The following is a 13,818-nucleotide window of genomic DNA, read 5'->3' as shown; positions in this document are numbered from 1 at the left end:
TTCGCGTTGCAGACCGTAGCGCCTGCGAGGTAGGCCGTCGCACCGTCCCGCGACACACGAGTGTGGAGACGGTGGCCTGCCTCGCCCCTGCGGAGACGGCAGGGGCGGGGTAGGCCACCTTCTCGACACGCGTGCGCTGCAGGGCGGGTCCGTGGCCTACCTCGCAGGCGCTACACTGCAGTGGAGGCGGCTAAAACTCTGGACGCGTTTTGAGCTCCAGAGTCGCTAAACAGGACTCGAATCAAACGTGTGGCCCCACCAATGGATTCCTCGTTCGGAGAGCAATCCATTGGTGGCGTCACACGTTCGGTTCGGGTCCCATTTAGCGACTCGAGCTCAAAACGCGTGTAGGATTGAGGTCGCCTGCACCGGTCTTCTGGCCCACCGTGCGTCCCTGAGCGCCTCGACAGTGCCACTGCCCCCCCCCCCCCTCGCAGCCCCCCGGGCCGGTGACAGCCGCGCTCCCGGGGGCCGTCTCCGTGTCTCCGTCTCGAGCTCCCATTAATAAATTAATTAACTCGTGCGTTATCGCCTTGCGGCCGCGCCCCTCCGCTCTGAATATTTAAGGTACGGGTCACCTGTTGCCGCTCGCCCGCCGGCATTGGCCGTAGCGAGGTTGGAAAAAAGAGGGGGGGGTCCTTGCCGGCACCATGCCGGCACATCGGCTGTGACTGAACCTACACCCTACAATCCGTTTAACCGCTGAACCTGTCAAGTAAGTACGGTAACGCGCCACTCTACAATGTTTTACCCACGCGACGATTAGGGATTATATTGTGTGTTGGCGGAACGAACACCGCCAGCGCTGCTAGTTTTAAAATTTAGGCTAAGTTCGATGGGCATCGGTTGGTCTGGACGACGCCACGACTGTCAGAGTCGAAGGGCTGGAGCGCGGTGCTCCGGGGCACTGCGGAGTGCACCGTTAAAGAATATACCTCGATTTTCCTTGAGCGAGTGTCGTGTGGTCCTTTTCTAATTCACCCCACGAATACCCGAAACTGCAACCCGTTAAACATGGGGTTGGCATTCCCTCCCTGCCACTGCTGCCAACTTAGATTTTCGACAGGTGCGCCAACTGATGAACGATCAAAACACACGCAACTGCGCAACAATCGGACGTCATCCGGCAAACAACAACAGTGGCTCGTCGGCTCGTCGGCCCGTCTCCTGAACTTAGAATTGAACGTTCGGTCGAACGGTCGAACAGTGAGAGGGCATCTAAGTGGTCAGCTGAAGGCGATTCTTTCCCGATACCTTCCCCCAGGAAGGATTGTTTGGGTTAATCCAAAAATCGCAAACCTGGTTGTTGATTTGAGCAGAGCAGGTCCGTGGTTGTGTTTGTTGTGGTTAGCTGGCAAAAGTAGTTCGAAGTTGCAAGTATTTTCGAAATGCTGTAATTTATTATTTTCCAGATCGACAACTATTAGGCGAGCCGAGTGTAAAATGTCGGTCCAGATTCCTGATGTAAGAATTCTCAAGTTCCTCTAAGCATGAATCACTGCATTTCAGTAAAGTTTTGGTATCACGGATGTCGTTTCTATTTCTTTCAGCCTAAAAAGGTAGCTCCAAGCTTCGAGTGTCCTCATTGCAGGATTACATCTTACAACATTTCAAAATGTGAACAATGCAATTACATATTTCCCACATACAATGTTGAAATCGGAAGTGATTTGAAATATTCTAAACCCACAGTGCAGTTAGCCGCTCCCACTCAGGACTTTACTGGCCTGGGCAATAATAGCCAGTTATTGGTCCCACCTAAGGTAAGAATAAACCCCTCAATCTTCTTGAAATTCTCAAAAGCTGTGCCTTTTTTAAGTGTTCCCATGAATCTGTGCAATTGTCTAATGCCAAACTTCACTTCCTTTCAGTCTGTAAAGTTGGGAGTTGCATGTCCTCATTGTAAAACTATATCTTATGATCCGTCAAAATGCGGACTATGCAATCTTACACTTCCAGGAAGCCTGCCCAAACTAGTAGTCTGTGACTTCCGACACGCAGAACCTTCAAAGCAGTCAACTGCTCCAACTCAAAACACAAAATTCCGTACCTCGGTAAGTCATCCTATTGTCATGAACATGCCACACACTTCTTGTATGAGAATGAATTTCAATACTCAAAATGGAACATTGTTTAAGTTTGTGTTTTCATTTCTATTCGTTTCAGGCTGTGAAAATGGCAGGGCAGAATCCTTCAGTGCAGTCAGCTGCTGTTACCCAGAACTTTACTGGCATAAAATTAAATAGCTCAGTATTAATCACCTCTAAGGTAAATCCTCTTTTAATAATACCTTAGAATCTTCTTTAACTGATGTATATTTCTGTGCAACTTTGTGTGCTGCGCTTTTCCTATCCTTCCATGGTTTGTGTGGGACATTACAAATCCAATACTTTCAATTTCAAAATGGCATATTTATGGGAAATTGGGTTCTATTATTTCTTTCAGTCTGTAAATGTGGGTGTGCTGTGTCCCTCTTGTGGGATTTTATCTTATAATATCTCGAATTGTGATCAATGCAGTCGTACATTGCCAGGCAATGTAGAAATAATCTGTGATTCAAAGAATTCAAATAATTCAAAACCTCCCACACAGTCAACTAATCCCATCCTTCCTACGAAGGTAAGTCATTTTGTAATTATTGTCATTCAGCCAAGAGTCCTTATTTATGAGGTTCTTTTCTTTATAGTACATACCATGAGCGCTGCTTTCTATAAAAGTGTATCCGAACTATTATCATGTTCATGTTGTTTTGTAAATCTTTGTGCCATTTCTGTTCCTTTCAGATTGCGAGGGTCGCAGCTGTGTGCCCTCATTGTGGTTTTTTATCCTTTGGTCTCTCAAAATGTGAACGATGCAAGAACACATTGCAGAATAGTCTGAAACCAGTCCCTGGATTTAAAAGTCCAAAACGTTTAGTAAAGCCAACAGTTCCTATATTGCCCAAACTTACTTTACTGAAAGTAAGTCAGTCAACTGTTCTCACCCAAAAATTTACTGATCCTTCGCACCAATTTACTGATGTAAAGTTGCAAAGACTTTCCACTGTTCCTATGCTCAAATTTGCTGATGTAAAGTTGCAAAGCCATTCAACTGTTCCAACATATAATTTTACTGATGTAAAATTGCAAAGTCTACCAGTTGCTCAGGTAAGCCTTATCCTAACTTAAGGAAGAGAGACCAAACTGTCTGATCTCTCCCTTTGAATATGATTGATTTTTATCACAGTATAGTTGTAGCAACTTGCTTCAATGGGTTCCATTTCTATTTCTTTCAGCCTGAGGAGGACAAGCCTAAATGCTGTCCTCATTGTGATTTATCTTTGAATTTCTCCAAATGTCAACATTGCATCCAGGGTGACAAAAATTTGATGCCAGCACAAACTATTCCTGCCCAGAAAATTACTGAGGTCAAATTAAATGGACAGTTACAACCTCCAACCATGGTAAGTCCTTTTTACACAGCTTCAAAATGGTGGAGAATCCAACATTATGTTCATAAATTTTCAGTGGTTTCTATGTTGATTTATTTTTTTCCCCTTTTAGACCCAGAAGGTAAAAGCAATCTTGGAAAGCTTTGAAATTACGAGAAAAGAGTTCTCAACATCTACTGACACAGGTGTGAAGATTTCTGAGGAAGTGGCTGCTATGATCCGTTGTTTAAGTTAAAAATTATGATTGTTATTATTGTTGTGTTAGTTTTCCTCTATTTTTGCCTTTGTCTTAATCTCTCTGCATTCAATATTTTCAGACCATGAAAACAAGAGGGAGAAACCCCGCATAGAGACCCATCCAACATTGAACACTGATTGTGTAGCTGTGGAAGAACGAGCCTGCTGCCAGTCATCTGTTGATATCCAACAAACACTTACAAAACCTGACAATGAAGTTGAACAGATAGAGAAATCAAGAACAGCAATGCATCCAGCAATTAATGGTGTTGCTGCCGAATTTACTGATCCTGCATTTGTGGAAGAGCCCCTAAGTTTTGCTGGAAAATATTCTGCTTCTGTGGAAGGTAATGTATGCTCTGTAAGTAGTGATTAGTTTGATGCCAGCTTAGACATATCTTCATATGGTTTTTGTGTAATTTTCAGACGGGGAATTACAAGAAGAACCTGTGGCTCCTGCAGCTCCTTATCACTATCTGCTGATGTTGTGTAAAGCATTGCACATAGGGACATACAAAGTAGTAACATCAGAAAAAGTGGTACTTTCTACTAAAGGCTTGGTGATGAGAGTTCCACTTCCTTCAGGTCAGCTATATGAAGCATTATTTACTGATTTTTCTTCAAAAACTTTTATTTACCTAACAATTTTCTATTCCATCAGATCAAAGTGTCATTGTCAGTATTGCAATCTCAGATATCTGTAGGTTCATGGTTTCCTATTCTCGTACCATGCCAGTGCTGTTCATAAACCTATCCACAAATGGGGGTTCAAAAGTTAGAAAGGCTCTGCACATGAATGATTTAAATGATGAGTCATTTTATTTTGACCCCAGTTCAACTGGTAAGTTTTCAAATGAATCTTAATTATAAATGTTTTATTGTCCTGTGTATTTAAAAATAATGTGTTGGATTGATTAGATGACACCCTTAGGCACATAATACTACTCCCTGAAAATATAACAGAAGATTTCAAAATGAAGCTAACAAGGATAGTAGATATCAGCCGGAGGACTTTGGTTCAAATTTGTGTTGGGCCAGAGTTAAAACTATTTAAAAACCCTGCATGTGCAGTGCCTGGTACGCCTTTGCTTTTTAAATTGAAACTGTGTCTCATATGTGTATCCTCCTAACTTTGTGATTCTTTCATTTCCTAGAAATAGTGACATTATCTTCTGATGAGGAGGAATAACATCAAGATCTAGCTGTCCATCAAACGAGAGATGAATTAATTTTTCTCCACATGAGAAAAATTTGAAGGTCTTCTCTTCTGTCACTAATTTTACTCAATAAATATTGCTTTTACATCATTATTTTGTTTTATTGACCCCTATGAAAGAATGACATGCATTTGACAGGGCTACAAAAACAAAGCAAACGTGAGCCAGAGTCCCAAATTCATAGGTCACAGTTTTTACTAACTCAAAACAAAAATTGTCTGACAATATTCACTTAAAGGCAAAGTGACCATGTCCATCACAGTTAAGGAACAACTAGATAAGTTGTCTCATTACAAAATATACAAAACATACTCAGCACCATAATGGTAGAGTTCTACTCTTTTAGTCTACTAAGATTATTGTCACAGTTAACAATCATTTTTTGGTCACAATAAAATCCACCAGGCAAAATCAAATATACAACAATTATGAAGCAATGTGAGGAATTTTCAAACCGTGCACTCTTAAAGCAAAACTTCCTCAATCTGAGATCAGGTGGTTTATAAATGCTGACTACTACTCTCCGAAACTCGAATACCAAACAATCGGGTCGGCAACTATGAAGGGTGGCTCAGTGGCAGTAGTTGCACTTGGGGTGGCACTTGATGCCGTTGACTCCGCACTGGCAGCCCCCCGTCGTGTCACCCTTCCCCTGCAACAGGCAACACGAAGTCGCGTTCAAAAGACAGTGCAGGAGAGACGCTGCAGCCTGCGGGAGGGAAGTGGTGGCGAACAGGAAGGGGCTGTGCGCATGCGCCTGAGAAGCGCTTCGTCGCCCTGCTCTGTCTCTCTCGCACCTAGTCGGGATGGTGTCTAAGTGCGAGAGAGACGAGGCGACACAGAGCGCGATGTGTGGAATGGGCCAGGGCAGGCTGGCGCCCCCGGAGGGTAGGCAGCCCATTCGACAGCTACAGTGGCGAGGAGGTAAACACTTGCGTAATACCCTGTACACAAAAGTCGGGTATTACGCCGTAATACGCGTAATAGAAATACATTTTGGGACCAAAAGTATCAAAAAATGTCATTTTTCAATGAAATTGAGGCGTAATACATGCGTAATACAAGTGTAATACCCCGTAATAGGGAGTAGTCTGTACAAGGTTCACTGGAGTGTTTACCCCCTCGTACAGTGGCGCGCACTAACCCGTTTCGTTTCGCTTTCCCCAGGCTTCGCAGGCACCTCAAATACAGCAAAGTTGGGGCGGTTCAAATGGCGCTTTGTAAACGTCAACAAAGATACACGAAAAAGAAATGGCGAAGGTAAACAGATTCAGAAAAGCTGAGAAGTGGTAGTGAAAATGTGGCGTGGCACAGTCTACAAACCCCCGGCCCCCAGCGAGGCTTCCGCGTCACCCAGCAAATCTCCGTCTTGCACATGCTGCAGCGCAGCCAGTCGCAGCCCCACTTCTTCATGAGCACCACGTGGCACGACGGGCAGCTCAGGGCCTCACCGCGAGCCACCATCTCCTCCAGCATGGCCTGCGTCCGGCGCGCGTCCTCGTTGGAGCCGTCCGCCGCCTCGCGCTGCAGCCGGGCCTGGTACTCGGCGCAGTTGGCGTCCGAGTGGATGGCCTGTGGGCACAGACAGGGGGAGTCGCGAATGGGTTGAGGAGACGGCCGGCCTTGTTTGTTTCATGGCAAAGTGCTGACCTGACAAGTGAGGCAGTTGGTGGCCCTGCACACCGGGCACCGGAACTCGTTGACGTTGTCCTCGAAGATGCACCAGCCCGCGCAGTCCGGCGTCTTGCAGTGGAACGCGTTCTCGATCTTGCGCTCGGCCTGCTTGATGGACTTGGCCAGGTGCTGCTCGTACATGGCGGCGGGCACCAGCTGCAGGCAAACAAGACGTGAGCACCACCTCATCAAGTGCACGGCGGTGGACTCGAGCGGCGCCACTCACCGCCTTGATCTCCCTCTCCTGCAGCACGCAGTCGCAGGCGTACTCCTTGTCGCGGTACGGGCACTTGACCTCGGCGTCGTCGGAGAACTGCACCGTCTGGATGAGGCACGCCCTGCGAACACAACAAGGCATGGTCGAACGGCGGTCCCGGAACCCGGAGTCGTGGCACGGCGTGGCGGGTACTGTACGCACCTGCAGAAGGTGTGCAGGCATTCTCTGAGCACGGCGCCCGCGCCGCCGGGGTGCTCCGTCAGGCACACGGAGCACTCGAAGGCCTCGACGCTTGGCACCAGGTCCTGGCGCTCCAGGTTGACCAGCAGCTGGTACTGGCGCTCGCGCTGCCGCCGCTCCGCCTCCTCCGCGTCGGCCAGCCCCAGTTCAGCCGCCTGAAAAGAAAGTGTCACCGTTTCATCCTACTTCGCATGGAGAGTGGCGTAGCCCGGGGTGCCGCCCCGTCCGCCCCGTCGTCGTCGCGCTGCTTACGTCGGCGGCCGCGGTGGCCGGCCGCTCGGCCGTGCAGGCCGCGCAGCCTGGACGGACGCCCGAATTGAGCAGTGTGCAGCGCGGGCACCGCCAGCTGGGCAGCTTCTCGGCCTTCTCGTACGACGTGGACGTCCCTGCTGCGGACGCCGCGGTGGCCGCAGCTTGAGCTGCCGCTGGTGCAGCAGTGGCCTTGACGGCTGCAGCCGTGGCAGTACCTTTGGCGGCTGCTGGGGCTGCGGCTGTGGGCGAAGAGAGGAGTCAAGTTTCAAGACATCGTCAAACTAGTTTCGAAATCCACCCTGCCTTTCCGGCGGGTAACCAACCGCCGACGTACGCACCGGCGGCGCGAATGGGCGGCGGCGAGGCGGGGACCTTCGGCGCGGTGGTCGTGTTGGTGGGGGTGTTGGTGGTGGCGGTGGCGAGCACGGTCTGCAGGGGCTGGCTGCGGTACCCGGACGTCTGCGGTCGCACAGGAGGGTGCTGCGGTTGCGGCGCGGCCGCGGACCCGAAGACCCTCCTGGGCGCGGGGGTGGGCGACAGCGTCTCTGGTCGCGGTGGTGACGCTGACGTCGTGGTGCGTGGCGCGGCCGCCGTCGCCGTCCTTGCCGGTTCCGGCGGGGCGGCCCCCCGGGCGGCCGGTTCAGGCGACTTAACGCGCTGGACCGCTGGCTCGGGAGACTTAACCCTCCTGTTCGGCGGCGCAGGCGAAGTGGGCGAGGTCACGGTCCGGGTGGGTGGCTCCGGAGAGGTCACTCGGAGGGTAGCAGGCTCCGGCAAGGGGGACGCCACGGCGTGGGCTGGCGGTGCGGGCGATGTGACCCGTCGGGGCGCGGGGGTCGGCGTGGTGGACACAGCCTGCCGCGGCCTGCGACAAGGACGGAGAAATTGGGTTCCCGATTTCATCGCGCGACTCGCTTCCCGAGACGCCACCTACCCCACGGGTGCCTTGTCATCCTCGGAGAGGTCCTCGTCGGAGTCCTCACAGAAGCTGTAGCGGTCCTCCTCGTAGTTGAAGTACCACCCGCCGCGCCTGTTGGGGTCGGCAGGCGGCGGTGGCGGACGCTTCGGCTCGGGTGCCGGGGCCTCGCCCAGGCCGTTCGAGTAGTGGCCAGAGTGCCCGGAGATCGAACTGCCGTCACCGTCGCTACTCTCAGCATCGGGCTCTGCGCACAAGAGTATCATGTGTTCGCTGGCAAAATACGGATACAGTTTGAACCTGAATACATGTTGCTTCGGCCTTACCCGGGGCGACGAGGTACAGGAAGACGGGGCAGCCCGACTCGACCACGTTGTGGTCCCTGAGTGTGCTCGCCCGGTCGTTGGCCAGCTGCTTGCCCAGGATCCAGCGCTGCACGTTCTCCGGCAGCTGGAACTCCTGGGCCACCTTGGCAGCCAACTGGCCCACCGTCATGCTGGGCGTCACCTGCAGTGGGATGGGCCCCTGGTGTGACACCTTGTCCTCGACGTACATGTCGACCCTGCCGAGGAAGCGGAATGGAATGAACGCGGGCTCTGCGGGCTTCAACTCGAAGCGGCCCACAGTGGGCCGGAAGAACGGTGCAGGCTGCCAAAACTCTAGACACGTTTTCAGCTCTTGAGTCGCTGAATGGGACTCGTACCGAACGTGTGACCCCATCAATGGATTCCTCGTTCGGAGAGCAATCCATTGATGGGGTCACACGTTCGGTTCGAGTCCCATTTAGTGACTCTGGAGCTCAAAAAGCGTGTCGAGTTTGGCTGCCTTCACAGGCCTTCATCTCTACTCGCTTACGTGATGGTGTCGAGCTGCTTGCGCTGCCGCGTCACTCTGCAGGAGATCTTGAGCCTGGCCAGGTCCTTGGCCAGGCGCGCCGCCTCCTGGTGCTGGCCGCTGGCGATGGTGGCCTCGAGACGGCGCAGCAGTCGGTTCACGGCCAGGGTGTTGACGTCGGGCACGCCGGCCGCGTCCACGCCCTGCGCGCGGTTCAGCGCGGCTGAAGACACCAGCAGTCGTAAAAGACCCCAGCTCGTTTTAGGCTTTAAGGGCGTAGGAGCGGGTGGCTACTCTGAGAATGGTAGCATCCGAGAGCGTTTTCGGGTGCATCCGCAATCGTCTGAGGCCGGGGCCTCGATGCCCCGTAGACCTGGTTCGCAGACAATGCACCCTCGGCCGGCTGTTTATGGCCGGCCTGCCGGAGTGCGGGTGAATGACACCCCGGCACGGGGCTCGGCCTGGGCCGCACGGAGCAGATCGCCAGCTTTTCGTGAGCTCGGGACCGGTCTTCAACTCCAAGTCCAAGTTTCAGGTCAAAATCAAAAGTTTTGACCAAATTTGACAAAATATTTTTTGCGAAGTACTGATTATTTCTATATAGCTAAAAAAGTTGTTTTCTTTGCTCTGTTAAAAGTGGCCGCAGAAACTTCATTTTTAGATGGAAAGATCAAAAATTTCATCCCGAGTACAATGGTGAACATCCCACGAGTGTCAAACGACGCGTTAGAAAAATTTTAGCTTTCAGGTAGCGAAAGGATCGCCTCCCTTTTGTGTGGAGAGGCCTGCTTCACAATGGGCTGCGCCGAGGCGACGATGACGACAGGCTAATTTATTACCCCCAGGCCCAAAATACAAATTTTCAAACGAGCCTTTTCGCGTTTTTGGAAAATGCGGCAATGGATTCGTCGTTGAAAGCTGGGTCTAATGGTGTTTGAATTTTTTTTCTACGATAATTTCTACCAAAATCGCGACGAAAATTGGCCAAAGCTGGTCGGGGTCCGGTGCCGCCTGCCTTGCAGACGGCTCCTCGACGGCTCCCCTATTGTCCGCCCGGCGCGTCACCCCGGACCCCGACTACCTGCCCTGCGCTCCGCTGTGCGACAGAAACAACACATCGGCCGAAGCAGCCTGTCTCTCTCTACTGGTGCAGGACCTTCAAATCTGAGTGATTTTCTAGACCACACGACGCGAGTACCACACCTCCTAGAGAAATGGAAAAAACTTGCGCGTGCAGAGAAAGGCATGGCCTAGGGGATGTGATGGTCCATTTTTTCGCCCTTTCATTAGATACCGCTCGGGAGCTTCCTGAAAATCACTCATTTTCAAGGCGTTCCAGTTACGTTCCTAGACGTTAGAGCGCAAATTGGAGTAGACCATACCCTGCATACAGTCCCTGCCAACAAGTGTGCAAAGTTTCAAGACGCTGCGACCCTTGATTTCGCCGTCGTGTGGTCTGGAAAATGTCAAAAACAGCCAAAATTTCGAACTTTGGGGCGTCGCGACGCCGAAACTATGCGTCGCCGGGCAAAACGGTTTGACATGGTGCCTTACCACATCGATCACTATCAATTGGTGAAAAAAAAAATTTGCGCTCCTACGCCCTTAAAACATTTAGAAAGTGAGGATTGACTTACCTCTGAAGTCCGCGATGCCCTGGGGAGCGGACAGCTGCTCCGTCAGCCTGTCCACCTCACTGCAGTCGCTGACGACGCTCAGGCTGCGCGACGGCCCGGACGCCGAGGTCGACGCCGAGGTTGACGTCGAGGCGACGCTGTCCATGGAGGCGTCGCGGCTAAGGTGGCCCGCGGAGGACGGCGGCGTCTCCACCGAGCTGGCCCGCGAGGACGTCATCGGCGTGCTCAGGGAGGCAGACCCGACCCCGCGGCCTGACGGCGCCGGGCTGCCGACGAAGGGCAGGGCGTCGCCACGCTCGGAGGACGACGAGAAGGACGCCGGGGAGTCGCTTCGGCTGGCGCCGCTGGCGCTGCGCGAGGGCGAGGCCAAGGGCGAGGCCATGCCGAACGACGGCGCCTTGGAGCGGCCGCCGCAAGACGACGACGCCGCGGACGACGATGGCGTCGCGAACTCAGCCGATTCCGTCGTGGACCTGCGCTCGGGGCTCGAGTCGACGGCGGCGGCCCTCGCCGCTGGGGCCGCTGGGGCCGCATCGCGCTGTGGACGGGGGAGCACGTTCATGTACAGCGGCGCGTTGGAGGCGCGGCTCGCAAAGTCCCTCTCCCCGATGAGCTTGAAGGTCCCCGAGCCCAGCCGGCGGCTGCCCCGCCGCAGCGACGTGTACAGCACGCCGTCCTGCACCACGGCCGAGGCCGAGGCAGCGGGGGCGGGGCGGGGTGGGGGCGGCTCTGCCTTGCGAATGACCTGCGCGCTCGTCTGCGCGGACGAGGACACCTTCGTCCTGGTCGTCCTGGCTGCCGCTACACCCTGCGCCGTGCTGGCCGTGCTAGCCACGCTCCGGGGCTTGGCCTCCACTCTGAGTTCCGATCGACTCGCCTCCCCAGTCACCCTGACCCCCGCCCCGCTTGCCCCCTGGTTCCGTCTGTCCGGCAGCCCGGCCTTCATCTCCTTGAGCAGGTCGCGCAGATTGCCGCCGTCCTGCGGCGGCGCTGGCCGTGCCACGGCGCTCGTCTGCGTGCTCATGGAGGCCAGGGCCACGGTGAGGTCGTCGTTGTCCTCGTCGACGAAGGCCGAGGACCGGAAGAACGCCAGTCGCGCCTTCCGCAGCTCCTCCACGTCCGCCGCCGCGCTGGCCGCCTGCCCCCCGAGCAGGTGCCCCGACACGCTCCCCGCCATGTCCTCGCTCTTGCTCTTGCTCAGCCTGCTGCGGGCCGCGGCCACGGCCTCGTCCTGCCGCAGACGGCCCCCGACGAACGTGGTCGACGGCTGAGGCTTCACCACGGCTGTCTGCTGCGCTGGCGCTGCAACTGCGGCTGCGGTAGAGGCCGGCCTGGGTGACGCTGCGACGCTAGTAGAGGCCGCTCCCTTCGGCGCCGAGGCCGTGTCAGCTTTGGGCTCGGACCTGGCGGGGCTTGCCGCCGGGGCCTGCGGGCTGATGGCCGAGACGACGGGCTGGACCTGGGTGTCCTTGGTATCCGTTGTGCTTGGCTTGGCAGCCGAGGCCGAGACCTGAACCCCTGTCTTCGCCTTGACGTCCTGCGCGCTCGACGCCGAGGCTGTCCGACTCTGCCCGGCCGCGCCCACGGCCTTCTCGTCCTTGTTGAAGTAGCGCTTGAGCTCCGCCTCCCAGTTGATGGTGCTCGGCGCCTTCCTCTTCTCCAGTGCCTTCTCTTGGGCCTTCTTGTCCTCCGCGAGGAAGGCGGGAGGCCCCGGCGGCACGTCGGCCTCGTCCTCGCGGGCCTCGAGGCCTGCCGGCCTCCGCTCCGCCGGCCTCCACATGGAGCACGCGTCGCACGTGAACCTCCAGCGAGGGTTCTCCAGCGTGCAGCGCGGGCACACCCACATCGACTGGCCGTTGTGGAAGACGCTGGTGGCCGAGGCCGTGGGGGTTGTCGTTGATGGTGCTGACGAGGCCGGGGCGGCTGCCTTGGGCGCCGAGGCCACGGCGAAGGCCGAGGGAAGTGCCTTCGCGTCGGAGGTCGTGGTGCTTCCGCGCGCAGAGGCATCCGATGTGGCGGGCGTAGACGAGGCCGTGGTGGCAGTCTTGATCGCGGCTTTGGACACTGAGGTCGTGATCGTGGTGGTGGTTGTGGTGGCCGACGCCTTCGTGTCCGAGGCCCAGAGGCCCTTCGACGGGGTTGACGGCCCTGCGAGTAGTCTTGCATCTGCTTTCATGGCGGGGCCAGGCGAGGTGGAGGCTGTCGATGCTGTAGTGACGATGGCCTTGTTACCCGGAGCGTTTCTGGAGATGTCCTTTTCTGTGGCTGTCGTGGTGGATATCGCTTTTGCAGGTGTGCTGGTGCTTGCGGCCGCGGTTGAGATCGACGTGGTGTAGACTCCCTTCGCGGCGGACTTGGTCTCCGAGACCGTGGTGCTGGCCGTGGTGGTCGCCAGGTCGCTGTCGTCGTCGGCGTTCGGCGAGGGGCGCCTCCACTCGAAACGCCTGCTCAGGACAGCGCGGCCACCTCAGGCCCCGTCTCGTAGAACGAGGGCGTGGTGGTGGTGCGTCTGGCGGCTTTGGGCGACAGCCCGTTGAGCCCCCAGCACCGCAGGCGCTCGTCGTCCGTGCTCCTGGATCGCGCCGCGCCGAACAGCCCTCGCTTGGCGTCCTGCGTCGCGGGGGCCTCTTGCAGTCCACTGCCGCCCGGCACGCCGCCGATGGCGTTGAACAGCGAGATCAACTCCTTGGCCGAGTTCTTCCGCGGCCGTTCCTGGTCGTCCTCCGGCGCGTCCTTTTGGCGGTCGGCAGCGACGCCGTTCTCCAGGTCGCCGTTGTCCACGTGCTTCACCTCGGGCGCGCCGTTCTCGTGGCGCGCGTAGAACTCGGCGTCGCGGCGCGCCTGCACGGCGGCCTGGCGGGCGTGCTGCTCCTGGACGATCTCGGCCGCCTCGCGGTCCAGCTCGCTGATGTTGGCCAGCATGGACACCTGCGAGCGCCGCTTGTCGCCGCCCAGCCACTCCTCCGTCAGGCGGGAGAAGATGTTGAAGCGGCTGGTGGCGTGCGCGCCGCCCCCGCCGTCCTGCTGCGGCGCGGCCGCGGCGGCCACGGCACTGCCGCGCGGCACCCCGGACTCGGGCATCCAGTCGTCCTCGTCGGCCGCGGCCGCCTTCTTGTGCCGCTTCTCCAGGCTGCGGAAGATGTCCCGGAAGCCGCCGCTGTCGC

The 13,818-nt window shown here is 55.6% G+C and overlaps 2 protein-coding genes across 5 annotated transcripts; one reads left to right on the top strand and one right to left on the bottom strand.

The window, feature by feature from the left end:
• The first annotated feature begins 1,090 nt into the window (after positions 1-1,090).
• LOC117651680 lies at positions 1,091-4,974 on the top strand. 4 transcript variants are annotated; one of them, XM_034395933.1, is made up of 14 exons: positions 1,092-1,324; positions 1,413-1,464; positions 1,551-1,763; positions 1,872-2,054; positions 2,167-2,268; positions 2,446-2,619; positions 2,784-3,146; positions 3,275-3,442; positions 3,543-3,660; positions 3,748-4,014; positions 4,094-4,252; positions 4,329-4,508; positions 4,586-4,744; positions 4,822-4,974. In XM_034395933.1, the coding sequence occupies exons 2-14, from the start codon at positions 1,444-1,446 to the stop codon at positions 4,854-4,856; spliced, it is 2,142 nt and encodes a 713-aa protein (XP_034251824.1). In that variant the 5' UTR covers positions 1,092-1,324; positions 1,413-1,443; the 3' UTR covers positions 4,857-4,974. The 4 variants fall into 4 exon arrangements, with proteins under 4 accessions (XP_034251826.1, XP_034251828.1, XP_034251824.1 ...); XM_034395934.1 differs by having other exon boundaries at positions 1,093-1,324; positions 3,543-3,615; XM_034395935.1 differs by lacking the exon at positions 2,446-2,619 and having other exon boundaries at positions 1,091-1,324.
• Positions 4,970-11,831, bottom strand: LOC117652002 (flocculation protein FLO11-like). The gene is made up of 12 exons (XM_034396628.1): positions 11,565-11,831; positions 10,655-11,192; positions 9,039-9,240; positions 8,510-8,745; positions 8,202-8,430; positions 7,606-8,132; positions 7,325-7,506; positions 6,977-7,170; positions 6,785-6,896; positions 6,535-6,714; positions 6,208-6,456; positions 4,970-5,536 (listed from the first exon to the last, which is right to left on the bottom strand). Exons 1-12 carry the CDS (start codon positions 11,829-11,831, stop codon positions 5,456-5,458), a joined length of 2,997 nt encoding a protein of 998 aa, XP_034252519.1. The 3' UTR covers positions 4,970-5,455.
• Between the last annotated feature and the right edge of the window lie 1,987 nt (positions 11,832-13,818).

This window comes from Thrips palmi, unplaced genomic scaffold (assembly GCF_012932325.1).
Source record: "Thrips palmi isolate BJ-2018 unplaced genomic scaffold, TpBJ-2018v1 HiC_scaffold_6, whole genome shotgun sequence".
NCBI lineage: Eukaryota > Metazoa > Arthropoda > Insecta > Thysanoptera > Thripidae > Thrips > Thrips palmi.
The sequence above is the reverse complement of the archived record's forward strand: the minus strand, read 5'-3'. Positions and strand labels throughout refer to the sequence as shown.

What these genes read in the sequence shown, in the direction of transcription:
- LOC117651680 (XM_034395933.1), top strand. Translation starts at nt 1,444, where the DNA reads ATGTCGGTCCAGATTCCTGAT. An exon ending in AAAGTCTACCAGTTGCTCAG is followed by an intron (nt 3,147 to 3,274) that starts GTAAGCCTTATC and finishes TATTTCTTTCAG; the next exon opens with CCTGAGGAGGACAAGCCTAA. An exon ending in ATATTCTGCTTCTGTGGAAG is followed by an intron (nt 4,015 to 4,093) that starts GTAATGTATGCT and finishes TGTAATTTTCAG; the next exon opens with ACGGGGAATTACAAGAAGAA.
- LOC117652002 (XM_034396628.1), bottom strand. Translation starts at nt 11,831, where the DNA reads ATGGCGGGGAGCGTGTCGGGGCACCTGCTCGGGGGGCAGGCGGCCAGC. An exon ending in CCTGTACCTCGTCGCCCCGG is followed by an intron (nt 8,431 to 8,509) that starts GTAAGGCCGAAG and finishes TCTTGTGCGCAG; the next exon opens with AGCCCGATGCTGAGAGTAGC. An exon ending in GATGACAAGGCACCCGTGGG is followed by an intron (nt 8,133 to 8,201) that starts GTAGGTGGCGTC and finishes TCCTTGTCGCAG; the next exon opens with GCCGCGGCAGGCTGTGTCCA.